The 27,536-nt window shown below is 36.4% G+C and overlaps 1 protein-coding gene across 1 annotated transcript; it reads right to left on the bottom strand.

The window, feature by feature from the left end:
• Positions 1-1,783: 1,783 nt before the first annotated feature.
• Positions 1,784-25,665, bottom strand: LOC145999509 (replication termination factor 2). The gene is made up of 5 exons (XM_083136472.1): positions 25,489-25,665; positions 14,861-15,040; positions 11,610-11,825; positions 5,907-6,177; positions 1,784-2,468 (listed from the first exon to the last, which is right to left on the bottom strand). Exons 1-5 carry the CDS (start codon positions 25,555-25,557, stop codon positions 2,296-2,298), a joined length of 909 nt encoding a protein of 302 aa, XP_082992598.1. The 5' UTR covers positions 25,558-25,665; the 3' UTR covers positions 1,784-2,295.
• Positions 25,666-27,536: the final 1,871 nt, after the last annotated feature.

Raw genomic sequence — 27,536 nt, 5'->3', positions numbered from 1 at the left:
TTGCATTTGTGTGGATACGTGAATAGTGAGAATACTCTGATATGGGCTACAGAAAATCCTCATGAATTCCACTTCTTTCTGAGAAAGTGAGAGTATGGTGCGCAATTTCAAGGAGAAGAATTGTGGATCCAATTTTTTTCAACACGACTGTTGATTCAGAAGTGTATGGTAACATCATCACTCAATTTGTAGCTTTGCTTGAGGAAGACGAACATTACTGTTGGTTCCAACAGGATGGAGCAATGAGCCATACATCAAATGAGTCAATGGAGATGCTCAGCCATTTCTTTGGGGATCGATTGATATCGAAAAATTTGTGGCTGCCTCGCTCGCCAGACTTATATTTGTGGGGCTATCTACAAAAAAAAATATCCAAGCAGGACGTACAGGAGAATATAACCAGAGCAGTGAGCGACATCCTAGTCACAACACTGCACAAAGTGGCCTCCAATATGTGTCGTCGTGTTAACTTGTGCCTAGAAGTTGATGGTAAACATTTTCAACATCTTCTCTAAATGTTAAACTTTATTGTTCATCCTTATGTAAGAACAAACTGTAGACACGTGTAAATATTTCCATGTTATAATAATTGAAATGTGAAGATTTTATGATTGTTTATAGTTTTCTTAAATTGGAGTTCGGGGACTTTAGAAACGCACTGTACAGGGTGTATCAAAAAGAATCATCCGATTTCAAAAGGCTATATTTAGGAAACCAATGAACATAAAACCTTGCTGTAAATTGTAAAATACATGTTGGAATATAAAAATTTTTATTTACATAATGTTTACAATTGCTCTATATGTCTACCTCTGGATGCACAGCATACAACCACACAATAGTGAAATTCATCCCATACTTGAGGGGGCATGTCTGGTGTTATTGCAGTCACTGCTGTTGTTATGTGGTTTCACAGTTCTTAAACGGAGGGGGAGACATATGTGGGAACTTTCATGAATCCCCCACAAGAAAAAATCACATAGTGAGATCTGGCAATCTCGGAGGCCAATGGTGTGAAGCCAAATCGGTAGGCTCCCTACGGCCTATCCATTGTTGAGAAAGCTCATTGTTAAGAAATGAATGAACATCCAGGTGGCAGTGGTGGTGCTTCATCCTGTTGGAATATGAAAGGCATCAGAGTCTGCTTGTAATTATGGGAGAAGCCAGTTCTGCATTTCCAGATATGACTGAATAAAGGTGCAAAAGACATTCAGTTTGTCACCATTTCCCGAAAAAAGGTTTACGGTCTGTACTTCCTACTGTAAGTAAAACTTTATATTCCAACATGTATTTTACAACTTAATGCTAAGTTCTATATTCATTGGTTTCCTAAATATAGCCTTTTGAAATCGGATGATTCTTTTTGATACACCCTGTATAATTCTATCCAATTGGTTAAAAAAAATGTGTATACTATGGAATGAACAAAACAGAACTTTGAATGGTTTAACAGTCATGACCTAGTTCACAATGAACAATCTGTGGAAATTAAATCAGTACAGGATATTTTACATCTGTTTATGTCTAAATTTAAAAATATAGCTAAACCAGGATTCAACACTCCTTTGGCCAATTTTCAGCCAGTTTTGAATTTTTGGGAAAAACCAAGATCAAGAAGTCAAATTGAAAATTTAGATGTGTCCTCTTTTGAGTCCACGTCTAGCAATAAGATGTGAAAATTTAATGAAATGCATTTTTTGAATTTCATAATTTTAAAAATATAAATCATCAATTTAAACATGAAAAAGTTTCAATAAAGAATAGCACACTGTAATTATAAAAACTTATTAATCCTTTATTATTAATGACATGATATGATACATGATTGTGTTGGATTTAATATATATATACTACACAAGTTACAAGCTATGTGGACCCTGTATACATTTACAAGAGTTATGTACAATTGAAATACATAGAAAATAAACCTTCCTTACATCATTTATTTCATTTTGGAGGTTATGAATTTTAAAGATTTGCAAAAAATATTTTTTTGGATGTATAATTTGTGATAAAAATGTGCAGGTCACTGTTTTCAGGTAGCTTCATTTTTCTGAACCACTTTAAAAAAAAAAAAAAAAAAAAGTGAACATGTACATTAAGGTTGTCCCCCGACAGCCAAAACCATATTTCATTACACCTTCTACAAACATCAACATACGAAAAAAGTTAAGTCTAATTGCTCCACTTAAAGTGTGTTCAGCAATTTAAAACACCATTCAATTTTAATTATATATAGGTTGTTCACAAAAATATGCCAATTATTTTAGGGACACCCTGTATATTTTCTCATCTTCAATTGTAAAAAGGGTTGTACGTAATCCAATGTGCCTTCTCTTGCCCTCTGGCTTTCTTGTGGGAGGTGAAAAGGGATTTAAATACCTCGCTGGCTTTCGGGTCCTTTGCTACACTGTAGGATGTTGATGCCTTCTTGAAAGCCGGATCTACGATCTCCTGCTGTTTGGTCCCTGTAAAATGGATCCATAATTATGTGCATTGTACGGGTGACTTTAATCAGGGGTAGATAAAATTAAATTCAGGTGGAAGCAACTATTTCTCAGGTACCCGACTTTCTTCTTTCTTTTTGCAAATACAACTCAAGAAACCCATGAATCCAAGATAACCTATGAAATGTGACCTTCAAACATTTAATTTATTAATTCAAGATCGGATTAAAATTAATTGATTCTTGCACTGGAGTGACCTTGCTCAACCAGTAACATCATGAATTGCTATGCAATACATTGTAATACACTGCCTTCCAAAAGTTAAGCACGCAATGCAAATTTTCGAAAACATAAGTGAATTTGAGTGACTGAAAATCGCTTCGGATGTAGATGTCAGTTTTTATGTGTAGCTTCCTTTTTGTAAGTAGAGAGTGAATAATCTGTACTCGAAATAGCATAAAAGCAAGGATTTCGTGCAAGAATCATCAAACTTTCGTTGAAGTTGTCAGCATTCTGAAGGGTTTAGGTGCATTTAAAAGATGATAAGAAGTTTTTATAACTTTTGTAGGATTATTTTTGATAATATTAGTGTTTCTATGGCTGAAAGAAGATGAATGAGAGATAGTGAGCACTGGCATGCTGTCGGGACTCATTGAAGCAGGGCAGTCAATCAACGATGTCGTTTTTTCTTTGGCGTTGATTACTCTGTAATTTCTCGATTATGACAACAATTTCAAACAAGTCAAACAGTTGTCCGGAGACCTGTGCCCAGTCGTCCAAGGGTTAAGGCCCCCGCTGATGGATCAGTATATTGCTATAATAGCCAAGCGGAATCTACGAGCGACCTCCACAACTGTTACATCCATGGTTGCAGCGGCACTTGGTAAGACAATATCTGCCAGTAATGTGTGCCGAAGGCTCCACATGAAAGGATTGTACGTGCCTGAGTACCATGTGTTTGTGTTGCACTAACCGTCCAAGCCATGGGCAAGATTGAAGAGGTGTTGTCAACATGTCAACTGGACTGTCTCAGATTGGTGCAATGTCCTGTTCACGAACGAGTCCAGATTTGCACTGGAATCAGATGATAAGCGTGTAAGGGTCTGGAGAGAACGAGGCGCACACAATCAGGCCAAGAACATCATCAAACATGACGCATTCAGAGTTGGCAGCATCATGGTATGGGCTGGAATTTCAATGGGATATCGCACCGAACTGCATATCTTTAAAGTTGGTTGTTTGACGGCTGCGCGGTATCGTGATGAAGTCCTAGACCCCATTGTGAGACTCTACGCTGCAGCAGTTGGTCCTGATTTCGATAATGCCAATCCTCATCGAACCAACATCCTTGACAAGTACCTGGAAAGTGAGGGCACTTCTCGTATGGAGTGGCCGGCGTATTTCCCTGACCATAATCCCATTGAAAACCTTTGGGATGCCCTCGGGCGTTCTGTCTCTGTACGTTTACCTCCTCCAGCCAGTCTCAGAAAGTTGGAAACTGCCCTAATGGAGGAATGGCCATTGCTCAGATCTGTGATGGTTGATCACCTTATTGAAAGCATGGAAAATCGTTGTAAAGTTTGTGTGAAGATCCGGGGAGATCACATACCATATTACTGTAAGTTTTGTTTGGTTTGTTTGCCTTTAAACATCATGTTAATGACCCAAATGTGACGTCATCATATAAAAATATACTTTTTCATCTTTGTACACAATTCTTGTTTTCTTTAATGCATAAACAAATTTTCTACCTTCATGTGCAATTTTGTGTTAATCAAAGCTTTACTTTTCCATTTTTGTTGATTTTACCATCCCGTGCTTCACTTTTGGAAGCATGTTTAAATGGCATACTTTACCATATAGTTGCAGATTTTAAAATTCAGATAGCAAGAATTTATTATTGCATGTTTATTATTCTGATTTAATGATATACATGATACAAAAACACACAAAAAATTTTAAAAAAATGCATACTGTACTCGTTATTTAAAGAAACAATTGAAATTTCCATAATAAAACTAATGTTTGTAGGATTGGATTTAAAAATTCAATCGCCAGCTGAAAGTTTTCAGGTGCCATTGTCAATGGGCACCCTGCAGTTTTCTACCGCTGCCTTTAGAGATATTTAAATAAAATGGCAACTAAGTTTTCTCATTGATGAACTGTTTCATGATTACGGCTTGGAAATTGGCAAATCATAATTTTTCCTGTGCCTCGAAGACGATGCTAACCTCATTTCCCCAAAGTTAGAATCGGAAAACTGCTATTAACTTTTTTAGTATTTCTGGCCATTTTTTTCCATTTCTCTATATTTTGAGGTATCTTTAAAAATTTCCTAACACAGTCTTCTTAACAAGTATGCCATTAATCAAAAATATGATAAATGCAAAAGCACAATATTATTTTGAACTGAAATCTTTGGCAATGGATTCAATATTTAATTGTGGTAATTTTTTTTTTCCCCCAGTAAACTTTGGGTGAAGCCTACTTGGAGGTTCCATTCCTGACCAATATTATTCTCTAATCTGTGGTTTTAAAGTAAAATTTAGTTACAACATAAAAAAAAATATATAAAATTAGAGACAGTGCAGTGATTCGCTTTTTGTGGGCCAAAAAGGTAAAGTAAAAGCAGCTAAAATCCATCGGGAGATTTGTGCCGTACATGGAGAGAACATTATGAGTGACAGTGCTTGGAAAAATTCCTTGCCTCGTCGTGGATGTTTGTTCGTCCATCCTTGAAAGCACGACACCAATGCCGAACAGCACTGTCACTCACGAAGTTCTCCCCATATACGGCACAAATCTCCCGATGAATTTCAGCCGCTTTCACCTCTTTGGCCCACAAAAAGCCAACATTTTCAGCGTGAATTGTTCGACCACCCTGCCTACAGCACAGATTTGGCCCCAAGCAATTATCACCTCTTTCCACACATGAAGTGGCTAGGGGCACAGCGCTTCAACAATGACAGGAGCTCAAGGACAGTTTTACTGCATGGCTAAATGCACAGGTGGCAGATTTCTTTGACATGGGTATTGTAAACCTTGTTCGCCGATATGACAAGTATCTCAACAGAAATAGCTTAGAGTTCTCTCTTTCAGTTGTATATAATAAAAACTCTCACAATGTTGTGGTGTTTGTTTTATACCCAAACGGAAGTTACCCGGTCATGAGTGGGGGTGATGTGATCATCATCATCAAGCCCCTGACCGCCTTAACCCCCCGGGTTTCCCCCAGGTACCCATGTCATTCGACGCTGTCAGTAAATGGCAGTAAAGCTGAGCAGTTTTGTATGTTATATGTTAGTAAACATGTATTGCTTAAATATGTCCATTATATTGTTCAGCAAATTTTGTGTGAGAAAAATAATTTGGCATAAGGGGGGAAGGGGTGAATGTTCTACTTTTTTTGGGGCGAGGGATGGGGATGGGCACCCCTGTCTCACTGTACCAGGTACTTACCATTTACTCTTCCGTTCCTTGCATCTTTTGTGCTGTTCTCTATTTTCGTCTTCTTGGTACCGTTTGAACTGCTGCTCGATGGTTCCGGTTCTGTGGTACTGCACGATGGCTCCATCGGTTCAGTGTCCTGAGTTTCCTTCATCTTCCTCTTGGCTTTCTTCTCTGCCTTGGCCCTCGCTTGCCTCGCCTCGAGCTTGGTCCTCATCCGGTCCAGATCATCATCTGCTGCATTCAGTATAACAACGTCTTCTTCACCGAACGGCTGCTGACACTGCAATGCAAAGCACGAACAATTACAGCTGCATATTCCTTGTGACGAGCATGTGGATTCAACATTATTCCTGGGTTGTTCGGAACAATAAGACACGCAAGCTATTTAATTATGCTTTACGTTAAGAATTTTTCCAGTCTTGTCCCTGCATAATGCAGTTCTGGGGCTCACCCAACCTCAAATAAATGGGAACCTGGGAGCAACCATTGGACAAAGGCAAAGTAAAGGAGCATGGTGCTGATCACATCAGCTACAAAGTGGCCAGAGATCGAGAATGCAGGGTATCTACTAGTCAAGAATGTCAAATAAGTTAAGAAATCAACAGGTAGGTCAAGAAATTAGGCTTGTGGTCAATAATTTTTGCTATTTAATAGAGTATAGTGAATTTACATTTATATATACCTGTGCTGGGATTGGATAAAATTTAATATTTGGAATCTAAAATTGTATTGCAGTGTTGTTAAGAATTACTCACTTTGTTTCTTAAGAATTACATTCTTCTATACAAGGAACTTTGTAAAAAATATTAAATAAAGTAATGTGGCCATTTTCCAGCCAGGATGAAGTATAAAGCATTAATTTTTACATGCTTTTTTTAAAAAAAAAATTGGATGATTTGAAATGATCCTGGAAGTGTTTTGAATGCTGATCACGGAAATAACATCCATTTTTTCCCATCATGTCAGGATTTTTCACAATTTCACAATCAAAATTCTCATATTCGCCATTCCATTATGTCTATTACAGAACGCAATAAAATAAATTTAAACAAAGGAAATTTCGGAAGATTACAAGGCAACAGGTGATTCTGGAAGTATTTTGAATGCTGATCATATATTTCTTCCCATCACGTTTTTTAGCTGAAACAAAAAAACATGTATTTCTTCCTTTGGGCCCCTCTATACACCTGCCAAGTTTCATGGAAATCGGAGGGGGACACAGGGGTCAGATCCCCAATTCAATTTGTCCTCATCTTGACATTTGTGGGGGGGGGGGGTTTCTGGAAAAAGTAAATTCCCTGACTTTTCTGCAAATAGTAAATTCCCTGACTTTTCTGGAAAAAGTAAATTCCCTGACTTTCTGGAAAAAGTAAATTTCCTGACTTTTCTGGAAAAAGTAAATTACCTGACTTTTCTGGAAAAAGTAAATTACCTGACTTTTCCAGGATTTCCAGACTGAATACAAGATTGGATTAAAATAAATTAATCCTTGTTCCGGAGTGGCCTTCCTACAGAAGGCTCAACTGGTAACAGCATCAATAACTATGCAATACAGGGTGGATAAAAATCATGATTTTTATTTTAAAAAAATCATTGTTGATTTTTTATTTTTTTAAAAACACATTTAAAATTGCTTGAATGGTTTTGGCACCATACATATATATGTATGTTTTTTATAGAAATACTTTTTCTAGTAAACGGCCCTGTAAAATATTTGTACAGTTTGATTAAAGCCAATAAGAAAATATATGAAAGTATAATTTTTTCTATTTGTGATACTGTATATATGAACCTACTATGGTAATGTTTGTTGAGTGAGTTAATGAAAGTATAATAATTACAGTAAATTTTCTCACAGTGAAAATAAAACATTCTGCATGTACTCTATAATTGTAATTTTCAGTCTTTGTAACTGAATTTTGGCAATTTTTTTAACGATAGTTTGCAAAATATTAGCTGCCATGTTTATTTACAGTTTAATGATAATGACACTATTTATGGTTTAACATGATTAGTATTTTGTATATTTTTGTACACAAAATGCTTCTGGTCCATAAAAATTACTGAATTTTAAATCAAGAGAAATTTAAGTGTGTTTACAGTCCCATGGGCAACCTGTATTTGCCTACCCCTATCCTGGGTCATTACATTACCTTTCGTATGAGCTTCACCCCATCAGTACATATAATATATTTTATTTCCCTGCTTTTTTTTCTTAGAGCATAATAAGCACCATTACATAATTACGAGATGAATGTACTTTCATCAAAAGTGATTTTGTTATCCACAAAATCCTTATGTACATTATCCTTCAAATTATTTAATTAAACCTCCATTTAAATCCACCTTGATGCAATACATTCTAATATAAGATAGATTCTAACATATTGCTGCAGGTTTTAAAATTCAAATAGCAACTGTGCAAAAATTTATAATGGCATGTTTAGTATTCTGATTTAATGATACAGAAAACTCACAAACATGAAAAAAAAATATACTATACTAGTTATTTTAAATAAAAGGTAATGGCAATTTCCATAGTGAACTTGAATTATTATTATTATTATTATTATTATTAAGAAAAAAAAAGTTTTGACATTCAGGCACCAGGTTAAAATTTTAAGGTACCATGGGCAACCTGTATTTGCCTACCCCCATCCTGGGTCATTCGGAACAATGAGACATACCATACAAGTCATTTTATTTACAGTAAGTATGGAACAGATCACTGCTCAATGACTATTGAGTGACGTAGACATTTTTGTAAATTGTTGATAATTTTACAGTCAATATTTCTGTAAATATTCTATTCTGAACAGCATTTTCACTGATCTAGAAATCCTGTAAAAGATGGAAAAATGAAGTAAATAATCATTTTTGAACACATATCTTCACACAATGAGGGGGAGGGGTCAATCCATATCAAAATGGCCCCAAAATTGTTTTTTAAAATATCGGTCTTTTTACCCATATGAATGAGTACATAAAAACGCATTTTTTTTCATTTCATATAAAATGGCAGCCATTTTTGTTTCATGGCTTCCATCATTCTTGGCTCTTGCAGACAATCAGGCAAATATCAAACAACTGCTATGTTTAGGCATTCATGTGAACCTTAGTGTGGTTTGCTTTTGCTGTCGTTTAGACATTTGCACAACTTTCATGGTGCTGCAAGCCAGAGGCTTGGTCTTCGGGAGATGACCAAGCACAATAACAAAAATATTGCACTTTAATACAGAAGAAGTAAAAAATAAGACAAAATATTTGCATTTGTGCGAAATAAGCCAAGCGACAGCATGAAGCAGCTTGAATTACGCAAGAGATTCACTAAAGTTTAGCGCATCAAAATGAGGGCCCAGTACTTTTCCTTGTGTTGAACCCTCTCACCAAGTTTCCTATTGAAGGCAATGGTGTTAGAAGCCTCAGCTCATCGCAGAAATGGTGCGAATCCCTCAGGTCTCTGGAGAGCAGCCGAAAGATTCCGAACAGGCAGACACTACGACAAGGTCCAAGGATCTCTACTTTCCCCCACCCTTGAAGGTCTGGGTCATAACAGGCCTTCTTTTCACCCCCCATCCCCATCTTTACAGCCACGACAGGATTTCTCTGGTGTCATCAAGATTCTTCCGAGTGTTCAGTGGCATGCCAAAGGAGAGGTTGGTGAGGGTCATAATCCCTGCTTAGGCTCAATGTTTTTTTTATTTTCATTTGAAAGGTGGACCCTGACGTTTGGCAAATCTTGCGATGACTACGTAAAAATCTCACACTTCGCTACTGCTGCAAGCCTATTTCCTATCGCAGATATGCAGACTATCAGTGAAAGAGAACCTCTGGAATATTCTAAAATAAATTGTAAGCAGAGGTAATTTCATACAATCTGGAAATCATAGCAGTTTTTTGAAGGGAGACTGTTTTTTAAAACAATTTGGCTGGTGCAAGCGACGCAAGATTCTTGGAACAAGGTGTAGAGACTCATGTCATGCTATGAAAAATGTTTGAACAGACTTTGTTATTATGTAGAATAGTAGGTTTGGTTCATATAAATACAAGAACTGCCCTCCATATTCCATGTGCTATTTCGTTCATGCTAGTGGAACTAACTTTTTGACTGTATGTTTGAAGAAACATACTATATAAGAAACTAATAGTGAACAAATGGCTATATTAATAAAACAAAGGAATTTAGTAAGAAGTGAAATCTGGAAGGATAGCCATATCGAAACAAAACATACTATATACAAAAAGCTCGAGTGGTTAAAATAATAATAAAATTGAAACCATTATTATTATTATTTGTTTTTTTAAAAAAAGGAAGCCGATGTAAGAGGCAGTTTACAGAGACCGAATTTTAAAAACTGGAGACAACGACTACAAGAAGGAAAGCAGTGGCATAATATTGGTGAGTTGGGAGTTATAATGTTATATAACGAGGAAGAAAGAAACATATATCAATGAGACAAACTAATGGTAAATAAAAGCAAAATGAAAAGTTGAATGTATTAACCTGTAGTGAACGGAACCTCACATGAGGGTAAACTCGCAGAGGACGGGACCTTTTGAAACTTGCCGCGAAAATGAATACCATATTTACGCATGTATAGTGCGCACCCTGCTTTTTGATGGGTAAAAGTGACAAAAAATTATATCTCGTATATAATGCACAGTACAATCCAGTTTCAAAAAAATGGCTTTCTTAGTTATAGGTCGTAAAGCTGATGCCATGCTAATCAAGAGTGAATGACGTCATACCTATTCAATGAGTCATCAGTTGCTATGTGGACCAAGAGCAAAATATCCTCTTGTGTAAACAATAAGTTTCCAACCCATGCCACCTCCACCCCTCTCCCTCCATTGTGTTTAGCATCCAAAAGCTTTCACTCTTTAACCATGTTATTTATTCTGTAATAGATCAGAATTACGTTATGGATTTGCAGTGCTCAGGAAATCATTTCCTATTATTTCTCACCCAACAAATACTGCTGATATGCATCCCATGTAACGGAAGGTGCATGCTCGAATTCTGCCAGAGTTGCACTGCTTTTCTTGGTGTCGCAGAACATTACATTAGAAAATGAAAAATCATGTGAAATGGCCTTCAAACTTTCATACGTGGTTTTGCTCATTCCTTCTTTTTCTAAAAGAACTTTAAAATATATACTTTTTCTTTCCGTGTCTAATGTAATATTTATACAAGCCACATTCAGGACCTTCCAAATAGTAGTTAGCAGCACAAGATTTCTTCCATTAAGAAATTTACACACTCCATGTAAGTCATATTATTTGGCCAGTAATACATTTTAATTTTTATTATCTTCTTCCTTATGTTTTCTTTCATCCACAGTACCATAAAAATCAGTACATTCCATCATTTTTTTGATGAACTTATTTCAACCGATTTCACATTAGCGTCGTTACCTTGTATGGAATACTGTTTCCATATTCAGAAACTGCAGGATTCAAGCTTTACAATGATATATAACATGAAAGGGTTCCGTAAACATGAAAAATCAATGCAAGTGTCCCAAAATCATGGAAAGGCCGTGTATGGTTTCATGTTGGCTGTCTGAATTATTCCGTGTATAATACGCACCACAGTTTTTGGGAACAAAAATTTTGGATAAAAGTGTGCATTATACATGATTAAATAAGGTACCTTGTGCATCCCAATTGAAAGAACACTTCCTTGTTTAAAACAAGTACACAACACCTTACCTTGTGGCACGTTGTTCCTTTAACTTCCTTGAGTGCCCTCTCCGACATCACGCAGCCACATTTCCAAAGAAAGCAGAATCGAAACTTCCCGTTCATCTCCAAGCCAATCACAGGGCAAATGTAAGGGGAGGCTCTCCTGTCAGGATAGGAGTCTCCTTTCTGTGCAGAAACTGGTTTGTACGCTGGGTTGTCTGTCAGGTTCAGGTCCTTCACATCCTGGAAAAACACAGAAGTTTGTAATAAATTATTTCACAGAGCTCCATGAGGATTAAATTCATTTTAATGATTCACATTAGCACTCAAGTAATACTCAGGTCACGGTCTGGTCAAATATTATTGAATAATTCATTCACATCTAGCAGTTAGGTGAAGGTTAGGTCACAATCATTTGGAAATAATATTCAACTTGGGCATGAGCAGCGCAAACCTTGTGCAGCTGTACAAATACAAAAATCCTGTATTATATTATTCGTTGTCTTATACCTTATCCAGGGTTGTTGTAGCTGAATTTTGGAGATTTTTTTTAATAATAGTTTGCAAAATATCAGCGGCTATGCTTATCTACAGCTTAATGATAAAGACTAGGGCCCAGATAATTATGTAATTACACATTTTTTGTCAACATTTTTGGATCAAATTAGTGAAATGTTTGAGTTTCATTCAGAAAAGTGTCTAAAAACGTGTATTTTAAACTACATATATTTACATATTTCATTTGAGTACATATTTTTACACATTTCACTCTATAAGCACATATATTTACATATTTCTTGATATTTGCACATATACATAACAGAATGTGCACGGAATGAGCATAAAGTTCAAATCACAAACCCCGAGACCTTCTGTAAACAAAACCACCTGCCTGCAGAAAGCATTGCAAACTCATAGAAGTAAAATAATCCACACGAAAATCCAGCGTTGTTACAGGATTCATTACGCAAGGTAAAACAATGGCCAATTTGTAGTATGGGATACGCTGCCGCAAATGACGTCTCACTTTAAACCCAATGCTCTTTCTTTTGTACTTATTGCTTCACCTTTATGGTTAACTCTTTGCACCAGTAATCATTTCCCATAAATTTGGCTTCTTTCTTGCATGTGAATTGAATATATTTTACTTGCATTTTATTTAGACAAAATGATATAACATGGTAATTTAGATTTCTAAGGATGATATAGATAGGAGTGTATTTGAAATTTGTTTGTAGATTTTATGTAAATTGTATTTTATGTAAATAAAATATATAATGGGCATAAACAGCCATATGCATTGCTGTAAGTCCAATAAATATATTGATGATGATCAAAACAAGACAAAAAGTTTGTATTGCGGTTGAAAACTTTGACAAGCATCCTAATAATGATTTTTGTTCCGCCAAATATAGTGCACTTCGTAAAATAACTTGGTGGCATGGCAAGGCAAGATAAGTGTGAACATTTTCTAGTAATATGCATTGTAACTTTCAATGAGCTTAGAGATTTGTGTACATAATGATATTTTATAACATTGGTTATTTTCTAAAAATAATCATGTGAACAGCAAGGAAGTAGTGCAACTTAGTAATATTGCCTGACTTATCCTTAGAAAAATAAAATGCCGAGTACTATGCGTGCGGGAAAAGTCTCAGTGTTCTCAGAGCTTGTTTTCAAAACACCAGCAAGAACAGCCTTTGAAAAGGGGTGAGAAACAGATTCTACTCAATATTTATGAAATGTTCTGTCAGTGGTATCCTGAGAAACCAGTCAAAGAAGTGGTTAAGTTGGTATCCCAGTGCAGTGGTGTATCAGTGCCTGCAGTTTTAAGGGTTATGAAAGAGAGAATGACCGGGGAAGTAACAATGTATGCGGCTGCATATTCGTCTGATGTTTTGAGAGCGGGTTCTAACATTCAGAGGCTCTTATATAAAATGAATAGGTGCGGCGAACTATGAGTGTAACAGCAGATGATTGCGCTCATGAATCAGCTGATGCGAAGTGATACATCGAATCAGTGAGCCCGTTTGTTTACAGAAGGTCTTAGGGTTGGTGATTTACACTTTAGTTAAGCCTCCACTTCTGCTCATGTCGACAAAAAGTGTATGCCTAATATTGTATTTCAGATGTGCTTTTTGTTCATCTGTCTGATTTGAGGAATTTGTTCCAAGCAAATAGGTAATGTGATATTTCTTATGTTACAAATTTCTTACTTTTTAAATGTGTTAAGTACACATTTTTCAGTTTTTTAGTAGTAATGACACTATGGTTTAACATACATTATTCTACACAAAATTTTAGCTTTTTTTTGGGGGGGGGGCTATAAAAATTATCGAAGTGCGCTTATGGTTTACATAATACATTTCCTTTCATATGACCTTCACCACATCAGTACATATATTTTTTTTTCTTAGAGCCATTAACACCATTAAATAATTATGAGATTAATGTACTTTCATCAAAAGCGATTTTGATATCTACAAATTCCTTATGTACATTATTCTAAAATTTATTTCTTTAAAGAGATTTTTTTAAATCACTCAATTTAATCCTCTAAAAATGAATGAACTGCAGGCACAACAATCATTATTTAGCAGAAATGAAACATTTGTAAAAATTAAAATCATGATGCACACACTTCACTTGATTAACCCTGTGTTAGGCACATCATTTTCTCTAACATACATAGGCACGTGGGATGCACCTGTCCCCCAATACTTTAACTATATTTAAGGTATGAAATGCATCATGAATTCTACCGCACATGCATTCTGAAAAGTTCTCTCTCTGTCTTTCTTGTAAGGCCATGCAATTTCCTGCTCCACTTTCTAAGTAGCATAATAGTATAAAGTTGATGTCAGTCGCATGCTTAGGGTACAGTTACCGTCCAAGTGTCTAAATATGTAACAACTGAAGCAGTGCCACGTTCACTTTCGGCCAAAGGGTGACTTTCATGTTCACTTTCATTACTAACACACACCTATGTGTCCTTCCCTTCCTCACTAACCCACTTCCATATAATATCTGTCTTTCTACGCATGTGACTGACATTAACTTTATAATATAACATGGCAACAGAACAACACAGCTGAGCCTAAAACAAAAACAAAGAAAGAACGTTCAGCTACACCAATGTGCAGTGTTGCAATCTTGCTTGATGGGGGACACTGGTACCCCACATGCCTAACGGAGTGTTAATGGAAATCTGCAATCTCACCAATTCAACAGCATTAAATAACCAAACACAAACAAACATGGATGAGATGGAACCTTACCTTGATGCCCTTAATGTGACTGGCAACATCAGGCATCTTCGACTTGTCCAAGAGTACTTCCAAGATGGCATCCTTGTTGTAGAGTCTTCCAAGACCACAAGCAACAATTGGAAGCTGCAGCTTCTGCTGGGTTATGGAACAATGCTGCCATCGAAATAGGAGCTCTGAGTCCTTATCTTTCTGTAAAATAAATCAAACTTACAGTTACAGGTTGGCTATCCATTAGACCATGATATAATTCGAGTATAATTCCCAGATTTCAAGGTGAACTTTCCAAAAATTCAATGGTGCAGGCAGATGTTTTCTTTATTTCAGTCTTATGTATTACCTTATCTCACCACTGATATATACAGAAACACACACACACACACACAAATATATTAACAGCACATCGCGATATGATCGCAGGGCTCCCAGGTTCGAATCGCAGCCAGGGCATGGATGTTTGAGAGTGTCCATTCATCAATTTCATCACTCACCCCCATCTTAGCAATTAGCCAAAAAGTGGCATAAAAGCGAAAATAAAGCAAATCAATCAAACAATGAAAACAAATATATTAGCAGTAAAAATTTACTATACCCCGGACACCTGTAACTTCTTAGTTTCGTCAATTTTTGACATTCGTACTTACCTATGTGCTTCGCGGAACATTCTTTATGGTGTATTCTCGGTTTTTTTTCATGAAAGTAATGTCAATTTTTCACATTACGAGTACTATTTTTATTTGTGTTGTCTCGCTTGCGTATCACACAGTATGGCATGTACACCTTCCTAGATAATCGCGTGTCGTGCTTGTCTTTTGTTCGTTTTGTTTGTTCGTGTCGATTTGGAGTGTGAATGCAGTGTTTCAACCTTCGGAACCCAAGAAATTCCTGTGAACGAAGCCGATGTAATTTTTTTAACTATGTTTACCTAGCCTAACGTTAAGGAAATGGTTTGTGGGGCTAACAAGGTATTAGAATAATTTCCAATCCGGGCACAAAATTAGGATTTTTCAGTGAATAAGGTTGAAACACTGCATTCACACTCCAAATCGACAAAACACTGCCACATCGTGCGATGAACCAGTACGGTAGCGTCATATTGGGTGTTAGAGAACCGAGAAAACAAAGAAAGAAATAGACATTACATGAATTTCCGCTATGATACATTTCTACATCCCCTTCCAGATGTTAGACAATGCTACAGGAACTTATTACCGTAAGTAGTTCCTTTGGTAAATATCTGTTATATCGGAGACACATTAAAATTGGATATTTTGTGTTTCGGATGGTTTGTACTTACCAAATATGTATAGCAGAACATAGTTGAAGGTGCCATTATGCTTTTTACATGAAAATAACATCGATTTTTCACATTACGAATAATTCTTTTGGTTCCATTCTTCCGTTGCAGAACATACAATATGGCACACTTAGCTGTGGATCATCGCGCGTCGTGCTTGTGTTTTGTCGATTTGGAGTGGGTATGCAGTGTTTCAACCTTCTTAATCAAAAAATTCCTACTTTCGTGTTCATTATGTCACCACAAACCATTGACGGATAGCCCCAAAAACCATTGACAGATAGCCCCAAAAAACCATTCACGATATCACCACGAACCATTGATCGATAGCCCAATGGACCATTTCCGGCAAGGTTAGGTAACCATAGTTTAAAAAAATTCTCGTAAAAAAAAGGCACATTTGGAAACACTGGCGAGAGCGCGACTTTCGACTCTCGCGCCATCTGCAGGTACATAATGGAAACAACGGCATAATGTTGTCGCTTTGCACAAAATGCAAGATTATTATATCAAAAGTACTTATTTCCTGTTGTGCAGAATTCTACGGTGAGAAAATACCTCCACGACCTTTCAAAATGCTACAGAAACTCATTTCCGTAAGTAGTTTCTTCTATAAAAATGTGTCTCCGATATAAAGAACATTTACAGTTTCTTCTGTAAAAATGAAGAAATCTGTCCTGGGAATATTAAGTTAGTACCAATTTCGGTAAAATTCTCGTATCCCCAAAACGTATTTCTTCAATTTTATAGGAGAAAGTACTTACCGAAATGGGTTTATTTATACTTTAGGAAGGTCTTTGAAGTTTGTCTTCACCTTGTCGAAATTTTTTGCTTGTAAATCATGTAATTTTCGACATTGATGTCACTCCGATGCACGACAGCTGTTCCCTTGATGTCTGTCTACTACGTGAACCAAATATTTGCGAGCGTTTCATGACGTAACAACCGGTCAGTGTTTCCAAATATGCAGTTTTGTAACTGTGTAACAGTTCTAGTACGTAAATAAACGTGAGTTACTGTTCATCATTTCTGATTACAAACTTGCAACAACATGACGTGCACAGGATCAGTGGCGTGCTCAATGTGAGGTTGATGAGGGTTATAACCCCCCCCCCCTTTCGCCCAGTATCTCTAAGGCTATTTATGAATGGTTCGTGGGGCTATCCGTGAATGGTTTGTGGGGCTATTTATGAATGGTTCGTGGGGTTTTCGAACCCGAAAAAAAATTATAATTTTGAAAAACAAATTTAACTATGTTTGCCTAACCTAACAGAACCTAACCTAGCCTTGCCATGCATGGTTCATGGGGCTATTTATGAATGGTTCATGGGGCTATCCGTGAATGGTTTGTGGGGCTATTTATGAATGGTTCGTGGTGCTATTTATGAATGGTTCGTCGATCCGTGAATGGTTCGTGGGGCTATTTATGAATGGTTCGTGGGGCTATTTATGAATGGTTCGTGGGGCTTTCCCTGCATGGTTCGTGGAGTTTTCAAACCCGAAAAAAAAATTCTAATTTTGAAAAACAAATTTAAATATGTTTGCCTAACCTAACAGAACCTAACCTAACCTTGCCGTGCATGGTTCGTTGGGCTATTTATGAATGGTTCGTGGGTCTATCCATTCATGTTTCGTGGAGTTTTCGAACCTGGAAAAAATACAAAATCAGTAACACGAAAGTAGGTATTTTTCTATGAAGAAGGGTGCAACACTTCATAACCACTGATCATGGACTACCCTATAGTCGTTTTCACGTTCAGAAGACACAATGGGCTCTTACAGACAATGCTTTTCTTATGGGAAAATACGAGCGCGCTGTTGTGAAATTTCTCGATTTACAAATTTAGCTTAAGTAAAATCAGCACCTGCAGTTTTGCACGAAATTTTGTAGAGAATACGATGGTGAACACAAAAAACTGGTAACTTGCTTACATATTTTTAGATAAATTAAAAACGCAAATTTTCTGTGAAAGCAAAATTTTTACATTGTTTTTATTCCTAACGTTGAAGCATTCATTATGAAAAAAATTGACACTGTTTTTTAATTGTCATAGGTGATGGTGGTGCTCAGAATTTATCAATACTTTAAAGCATATTCCCATTAAAAAATATTCAAATAAAGTATGTGGAGATTTTTTATATTCGTGCAGTAGAAAATGTTGTCGCTGGCCATTTTTTGTTCTGTAATTCCAAGTAAAAACTTCCAGTGACAAAGTTGTGGAGAAAATAATGAAATTATTTTTTATAACCACTCAAAGGTTCCCAGAAATATTACTTTCATGCATTTGTGCCCGGTTCGCTCAACCATCTTTAAAACGTTCTTAACGAGTTGATAGTTAACGCATCACTAAAATCTTAGCAGCCTGTTAAACTTTTAATGTTCGCTCAAGCGATTTTATAGGCCCGTTAACTAACGACATGTTAGAGACGTTTTGCTTTGATGCCTTACTATTCTCATACTTTGATACGAGAAATGCAACGTTTTTATTGGCTGCGCCGTGGACAGTAGACTGTGCGTAAGCGGATTTGGGCTTTTTGTATGAAATCCCAGGAACAAAAATAAATAAAGTAATGTGTAACACAAATATATGTTTAAGAAATGAATGTTAGTTAGGTATTTACGTCCGCACACCAAAAATATTATGTATTAGGATTAACAGTTACATTGTAATTTCGTAAGTTAGATTTAAATGCCTACCGACTGCCAATACAAGATCATAAATATATAAATAAAATTTACTGTTCTAGGTTAGGGTAATCTGTTTGAAGTTTTATAAATTTAATTATATTAAAATGGCATTGCAAAAGAGGCCTAAAGGTGGAAATGAACGTGTGTTTGCTATAATAATTTTCCTCAACAAAAGAGAACATTTCACGAAATGTACACCATGCATAACTTAACTTACTATGACATGGCAATTAAATAATATGTAAATATTGCAAGTCACTTCTATTGGCATTGCAAACAAGAAATCTACTGTTTCCAAATAATCACTGACAAAAAATGAAGGCACGTAAAATGTTTAACCAGTATGATTACCGTTCATGCATATGTACAAGGGAGGTTTCTGAATCGTTGTGTTTTTGTCTCGTACAAATATTTTTCAAAGAAAAAATATATATAATACAATACGATATTTAATATTTGATTTATCATAAATGGTAAAAAGGGCAAGTACACTGTTAGACAGTATCCTCACCACTTGTACGAACGTACCGTGCAAAGAATAATTTCCGAATGCGTGGTAGTGTGTTTTACAAATATGCATACTTTTACAATGTCCATGCACGAAACTACATTACCAGAAACAGCTTAGGATTAAGCTTTTTTCTTAATGAAACATACATGTGTACTACGGTATTTTACATTATGTTTGGTTATTCATTATGTGATGAAATTGTAGTCATTCAGAAAATGTACCTTGTACATGGAACGGTTGATTAATATGATATTTTATTTTACATTTGATTTATCGTAACTGGTAAAAAAAAAAACAAGTGCACTGTTAGACAGTACCATTACCACTTGTATTGTACGTATGTACAATGAAAAATTTCCGAATGGATGGTAGTGTGTTTTTCAAACAAATATGGATACTCTTACAATTTCCATGCACGAAACGACAACACCTTTAAACTGCTTAGGACCTGAAGCTTTTTTCCTTAATGAAATATATATGTGTAGTACGGTTCTTTACAATATATTTGGTTATTCATTATGTGGTGAAATTGTAGTCATTCAGAAAATGTACCTTGTACATGGAACGGTTGATTAATATGATATTTTAAATTTAATTTATCATAACTGGTAAAAAATATAACGAGTGCACTCAGACAATATCATTACCACTCGTACGTATGTACAAGGAATAATTTCCGAATGGATGGTAGTGTGTTTTATGTCAAAATGTTACAATGTCCATGCACGAAACTATATACCTGAAACTGCTTAGGATCTCAAGCTTTTTTTCTTAATGAAACAACATATGTACTAGTAAGCTATATTACGCGATGAGATGGTAGTCGTTCGTAAATGTACCTTGTACATGTAACGGTTGATTTTTTTTCTATTTTTAAGTGCTCTTTCAGTTTGTTATGAATACGATTTAATTTCCATTTGCACCGTTATATGTCAGCCCATTTTCAATATACTGCATAATAATTGTTTTGATTTTGTGATTATATTAAGACTCACGTTATATTAAACAACATGTTTTATTATACAGTACTTACGTACAGCTACGAGCTAAATAAGTAAATAGGTTAGGCAGGGTTTCTTTATTTCTGTAGGTTAGGTTAGGCAGGTCAGGTTTGGTGCTTTTAGCATCTCCAGTTTGCTACAGCTGTCCCTAGCCGCTTGTGATTCAGAATATAGAATGATGAACATTTGTGTCAAGCATTCTCGTCACTGCAAAATCATTTTTTTCCATTATGTTAATTGGAGTAGGTGGATAATAATTTGAAAAGTTCGAAAGAACAATTCCCTACTACTTTGAAAGATTGCAAGTTACGTTGTGTAATGTCACAAATTTATTTTGCACTATAGGAGAGTACAGGACGTGTATTACCTATTTCTAGGACAGTTGCTTCATTTTAATTTTATCTCTTACGTTTTCTGACATTTTTCAGTTTAAAAAACAACATAAAATTTGAATGGTAGTTATAAGCAGACATAAGCATAAACACAAGAAACCACGACTTTCTCCAGTTTCTATGTGATCCACTGGAAAACGGCGTGGACGACGACACCGAATATTTTGGTGAATAACTTCACCTTATACAAATTGAAATATGCAAAAGGATGTTACATTATTTTAAAAAGTCATGCGATATTTTGTGTTTATGGTTACAGTGCATTAAAGGTGGAAGCCCAATATGCATTTTAAAAACACCACGTTCGTATAATTAACTATAAGCATATATTTTTGGCTCGACAGGCAAAATTAATAAAATTTGAATAATGTGTGATGATCACGATGCCATTATTGACAAAACTTTAAAAAGTATATTGATACAATATTTCTCATTTAACTTACATGTGATTTCTGATTTGCAGTACGAATTTATAATATGAAATACGAAATGGGAAAATTATTTTTGCTGTAGAAAGACATGGTATGGAAATAATGTGTTCAAATCGGTTTGGGATAACATTTCAACACAACAGCTGGCATACGCAATTTCTCCATCTTATTTCCGACACAACACAACGCGCTGTTAAGCACTTTAATGAAGCAAAAGAGTGCCATTAGATTTAACGACGACATTAGAGGTCTGTTAGCCTTAACGAAGGTTGGAGAAATGCCTCAATGTGCTAATGTAGCGTTAACTTGATTTAACGCTTCTTTAAAATTTAACGCGCGTTGAGCGAACCGGGCATCGGAGTTTCTTCGTAACCCGAGCCACATGGGATGTAAGGAGACGTTGTCTAGCCATCTTGAGCCGACTCACCGCAGCATTCCGGCTAATCACCACCAAGTTTTCGAGTTGTTATTTTATTTCCAATGAGTAGAAATATTAACTTCATGCAGTTTGTTATAATAGAATTGCAATTACTTAAATTTAATAATTGACAATTATTTCCAATGCTGCTGTTGTGAGCAACATTAGTGCTGTCGCAAATACAATACGTTGTTTTTGTTTACATTACTGTCGACATTAATACTGAAATGAAGACCACCTGTCAGTTTCCAATGTACACATAAATTCATAGAGACCATATTAACCTTTGAAAGGCTTTCCAACACGTGACAAAACATGGAGCTTCAAGATAGAAATATGACATGCCTTGCTTGAGTCATTGACGTCTTATCAGTTCAAGTGGGCCATAACTCATTTGTTTGTTTGGGTTGCAACTTGAATCTAAGGTACCAGGAGTAGGTACACCTTAAACTCGTTTATTTTCAAATAAAAATCATTGCTACTTACCTCATATGCATACCGGAACATTTTTCAAGCTGGGGATCACTTTTTTTCCCATGAAAGAAGCGTTATTTTTAACATTATAATCATTTAATGGTCGTTGCTAATTCGGCGGGCAAATCTTGACTCACGTTGTCTGTCGTCAGCTGATATGCAGTATCGTCAGCTGATGTGCAGTGTTTCCAAACTTATGAACCGATAAATGCCGCACAAACTATTCACAAAAGGTTTTTAAGCGAAAATTGAGGCAAGACTATACTTTACGTACTTATCTGCATGGTGATTGCTTCTTTGCTTTCGCGGTGCGCGATCGTGGTGCGGCACCCGGCATCTCTTAGGGTAAGTACCTTTGGTAAATGTCTGTTACATCGGAGACACATTTCTAACGCATATTTTCAGTTCCAGTTGTGTATTGCGGAATCTATTTCAAGTGCCATTATGCTTTTTACACGAAAATAACTTCGATTTTTCACATTACGAGTAATTCTTTTGGATCCTTTCTTCCGTTGCGGAACATAGAATATTTCGCGCACAGCTGTGGATCATCACGTGTCGTGCTTGTGTTTTGTCGATTTGGATTGGGCATGCAGTGTTGCAACCTTCTTAACCGAAAAATACCTACTTTCGTGTTCATTATGTCATCACAAACCACTGACGGATAGCCCAAAAAACCATTCACGATAGCCCCAAAAACCATTCACGTTAGCCCCACGAACCATTTCCGGCAAGGTTAGGTAAGCATAGTTAAAAAAAATAAAAAGTTCTGGTAAAAAAGGCACGTTTGGAAACACTTCTTCCTCTCGCGAGACTGCGTGACTTTCGACACTCGCGCCATCTGTAGGTTCATAATGGAAACAACGGTATAATGTTGTCGCTTCGCACAAAAGGCTACTTTATTACATCAAAAGTGCTTATTTTCTGTTGTGCAGCATTCCATAGTGACAAAATACCTCCACGAAGTTTGATAAATGCAACAGAAACTCATTTCCGTAAGAAGTTTCTCCTGTAAATTTGAAGAAAAGTGTCTCCGATATAACAGACATTTACCGTACCTTTTTCTTTTTACACTTTCTGTTCACGATAGCCCCACTATCCATTCATGGGGTCGAGGTATGCCTACGAGGTTAGGTTCCATTAGCTCTCATTTCACCCCTAAATATGTGCTTCATCATCTAAAAAAATTCCTCAGTACGTTCAATTACGCATATCCGGACAACATCGGTTTTTCTCGATTCACTCCTTCAGGACATTTTGGTACTAGTTTACTATCCTTCGGACACATTTCCTTATTTTTACAGAAGAAACTACTTACCGTAATAAGTTCCTGTAGCATTGTCGAACATCGGGAAGGTGTTTTGTGTGATGTGGGAATGTTTCATAGCTGACATTCATGTTGTTCGTTGGAAATTAATTCTCCGACGGAGAATAGCGTTTGGAGCGTACACCTTCGTACAGCATCACGCATCGTGAATGTAACATGACGTGTCGGGATTGTGTTTTGTTCATGTTCATTGGGTATCCAGTGTTTCAAACTGTCTGCATTTGCAACGAGAGTTAGAAGGATGGCATGTCGCTAACCCCACGAACCATTGGCACGTGGTTAGGTTAGTTCGGTTAGGTTAGGCAAACATAGTTAAAATTTGGTGTCGTGTTAGTATCAGGATCTAGAAATTGGAAATAATTGCGAACCATTGACGCTAGCCCCACAAACCATTAACGCTAGCCCCACGAACCATTGGCGCTAGCCCCACGAACCATTGGCGCTAGCCCCACGAACCATTGGCGCTTGGTTAGGTTAGTTCGGTTAGGTTAGGCAAACATAGTTAAAATTTGGTGTCGTGGTAGTATCAGGAATATATATATATATATATATTTGGTTGTGAAACAAAAAAATAATTCGAAAATCGAGTTTCCATTCCGAAAACTAACGCCTTAGTTTAGCTTATTTTGCAATTTCTAGATGTTCTAAAGGCTAGAGTCTAGTTTACGTCCTTCTTGGCCACTCCTTCTTACCCGTTTACGTCTTTCTTGCGCACTCCCTCTTGCCTGTTTACAAAACCGTGCTAGCAGACAGCCGGCGCTCCGGCATCCGAAGGGTAAGTACAGTTTCTGTCAATAACCATTCACGGGAACGAGGTATTCCTACGAGGTTAGGTTAGGCCTGTTAGGTTAGGTTCCATTAGCACTCATTTACTTTGTTGAATTCCTTATAAAATAACCTTTCCAACGATATATGACACGTATTCCTTAGGAAAAGGACGTAAACTAGACTCTTACCGTTCTAAACCTTCAAGAATGTTCCGTGAAGCTGATACGTAAGTGCGAATGTCAAAAATTGATGAAACGAAATAATTAGAGGTGTCCGAAGGATAGTAAATTTTTACCTTCCTTAGCAAAAGGACGTAAACTAGAGTCTTGCCTTAAATTGGGGGAAAAAAAACCGCTCACACGTCATCTTGTAAAACTACCGCCTGGTTGCTACACTGACAGGGGGTTACATGATCGAACGCAAGGAACATTTGATTCACGTAATGGCGGCACGAGCTATCGTACAACGGAGATGCATGAATGACGAAAAATACCGTACTTACAGGCCAAATAAGTTGCACAATTCGAAAAAACAATTTTCCCGGCTTCAGAAAGGCCTCAAGAACGCAATTCCGTAAGTACTTTCTCGTCTTTTCTCCTGCAAATTTTAAGAAATTTGTTACCGAAGCTAACCCATGTGCCGGGTTCCCCTTACTTGAGTGAGAGATCTGTTTTGGTCTGTTTAGACTTTTTTCTTCTCTCGAAAAAGTGTTTTCAGTTGTGTGAGCGCTCAGTGATTTTTACTTTTTTAAGTGATTTCTGAAGTGTCATATTCGTGCATTACACTCGCGCGTGTAGTGATCGCAATTGTAACTGTAACGTTCACAGTATAATATTAATAATTACATATAATTGTCATTATATATACAAAATATGTAACACCTTCATTGTGAAGGTCATCATTTCACGGCGACATGAGCTAGCGCTGTACTGGCAACACTGTGCGGTTTCTCCATAAGCGCCGTTGTGTCTTCTGAACGTGAAAACGACTTTAGTCAAGATTTCTCCGCAATATCGCGTGTAACGCAAGCGAAAGCGAACAAAATAAAAATACTCGATATTTCGAAAATTGAGATTATTTGCGTGCAAAAAACGAAACGCGAACTTGAAGAACCCTTAGGAATGCAGAATACGTAAGTATCAATGTGGAAAATAAGGGAATTAGAGACGTTTGGTGGTTACTGAAATTTTAATCCAATTTCTTCGATGAACGAAATATACCTTGTCGATGGGAAGCACTTTTTGTGAAGAAAAAAATCAACATTGTGCACCTGAGAAATATACAAATTGTTAACCTTTTAAAAAACACTGTCGAAAAAGATTACTGCCTTACCTGTTCAGGTTTCTTCTTTGTTCGAACTAATTCATCTCTTCTGGGAATTGTTCCACCATCGCAACCCATATCTTACTTTCGTTAAAGGAAAAGAAAAGCCTTTAATTAACTACAGAAAAATCTACACGTACATTCAATGTCCTCAAGCTTGTCACAGTTTGTAAAAATAAAATTAAAGCACAGAATACTTCTTCGTCCTTGTCTGGCCCACACCGCTTTTTGCAGTCTCCGGCCATTAGTTTAGTCAATCTCTGCTGGGAAAACAAAATATCCTGACCACTGGTTGAGAGTTGAGCGCGGGTAAGGAATTTGACAATACACTAACCCACTTTTTCTTTGTCACTACTAGCACTATATATCACACTTCCTTGTCTTGGTTAGCAGATTTTATTAAAAGAATCTAACTAGATGTGGACTGAAATTTTTGTATGCTCTTATTGGAAAAAAAAAAAAAAAAAGTAATAGTCGTAAATTCGTAATAGTAATATAAAAGTCTCCTGCCACGAGCGTGTGAGCAGTAACAATGAGCGTCAAATTTGCTCCTGTCACGTAATTCGTCTGCTAAGAGGATGTTGTGATAATATCTTGGATGTTTAAGTTATATAGAAGCCTTTTATGACTCGAATGAACTTTGAATATGATATAATCTTATAAAGATTCGAAAGTTGTGGAATGACACTGATATGTATAATAGATGCCATGTTGAATTGGAAGCAGTGAATAGGTACCTGTTTTCATCTTCCTCAACGGGCAGGCTTGTAAATGTTACAGTTCCTCAAATGAGTGCTTTGAGGAAGGTCGCATAGAGTGACGCTTATATGTTCTACGTTTGGAGGTGATTTGATCAGATGATGAATTTCGAAAACTGAAGCTCAGAATTGTAGATACAAAGACTTGCTTTATCCCGGAAGGAGATAACAAAGATATTTTTTTTTTATGTATAGCATTGATATCTTATAAATGTTCTTGTAAATATATGCATAATTTGATGCTATTGTAATTTTTGTTGTTTCTAGTTTTTATTTTTATCAATATAATAATTATAAAGTTATCAGTATATGTAAATACCTATTGTGCTGATGCTGAGTTTGAATTATACTGACAAAGTCGTTATGACACAATGCGTGATTTTGATCATGACGTGATTTTTTTTTCTTTTGCGATACGATTCATTGGTCTGTATAACTGAATGAAGCGCAGATGCTTACTTTTGGTAACATAATGTTGTACTTTGAAACATAAATTGATCTGGAGAATCTATTATGACACTGCAGGTTGTTTTCTGCTATATAAACTGTTCAGGCAGCATGAAATATTTCACAGTGATTTTTTTCAGGACGAGGATAGTAATTCTATAATATTTAGTTTCTTGAAATTTAGATGAATATAAATCCTAACCTACTTCAGTAGTGGCGGAAAAAGTGGGGCTATTACCCACAACTTCTCTCCCTGCAGTAGAGGTATGCGGGATCTCGAAAAGTCGGGACCGGGATCGGAAAAGAAAATTTCCGACCTGATCCCGACTTCCAGAAATGACTTCCCAACTTTTTGGGATCTCAAGCAGTCTGGAAATTCCGAATGGTCATTTTAAAACGTCGTCAATTCTAGACGTTCTCTGCATTGTAAATGTCTGGAACTTATCGGAAATTTTTAGGTTTTGTACCAGAAGTGCAAAAACAAGCACTAAGATGGAAATTACGGGTAGAATTCGAGATTTCAAGAGCTTTGGGAAATTTCGAACACATCCCGTCCCGAAAATTTTCTGACTTTTTCGGGAAATTGAGAATTTTTCCCGTCCCGAATGTCGGGATTTAAAGAATTTCCCGTCCCGACCCAAAACATTCTGTCCCGCACACCCCTTCCCCGCAGTATGGTAAACCTTATCTCCAAAGGTAAATAAACTGTCCTTGTCGCCACTGTACTCATAAAAATGAGTATTTTTTTCTCTTTAACGACTTTAAGTATAATTTACTGGGAAAAGGTTGAATTTGTTTTGTTTTAAACAACAAAAAGCAGTTTGTTTTGTTCTTTTTTAAAAAAAACACAAA

This window comes from Lepisma saccharinum, chromosome 15 (assembly GCF_977018435.1).
Source record: "Lepisma saccharinum chromosome 15, izLepSacc3.1, whole genome shotgun sequence".
Lineage (NCBI taxonomy): Eukaryota > Metazoa > Arthropoda > Insecta > Zygentoma > Lepismatidae > Lepisma > Lepisma saccharinum.
The sequence above is the reverse complement of the archived record's forward strand: the minus strand, read 5'-3'. Positions and strand labels throughout refer to the sequence as shown.

Excerpts from the sequence above, each read along its gene's own strand:
- LOC145999509 (XM_083136472.1), bottom strand. The coding sequence starts at position 25,557 with ATGGGTTGCGATGGTGGAACAATTCCCAGAAGAGATGAATTAGTTCGA. Across the intron at positions 11,826-14,860 it reads GTCACATTAAGGGCATCAAG|GATGTGAAGGACCTGAACCT; the intron begins GTAAGGTTCCAT and ends GTGTTTTTCCAG. Across the intron at positions 2,469-5,906 it reads AAGGAACGGAAGAGTAAATG|GGACCAAACAGCAGGAGATC; the intron begins GTAAGTACCTGG and ends TCCATTTTACAG.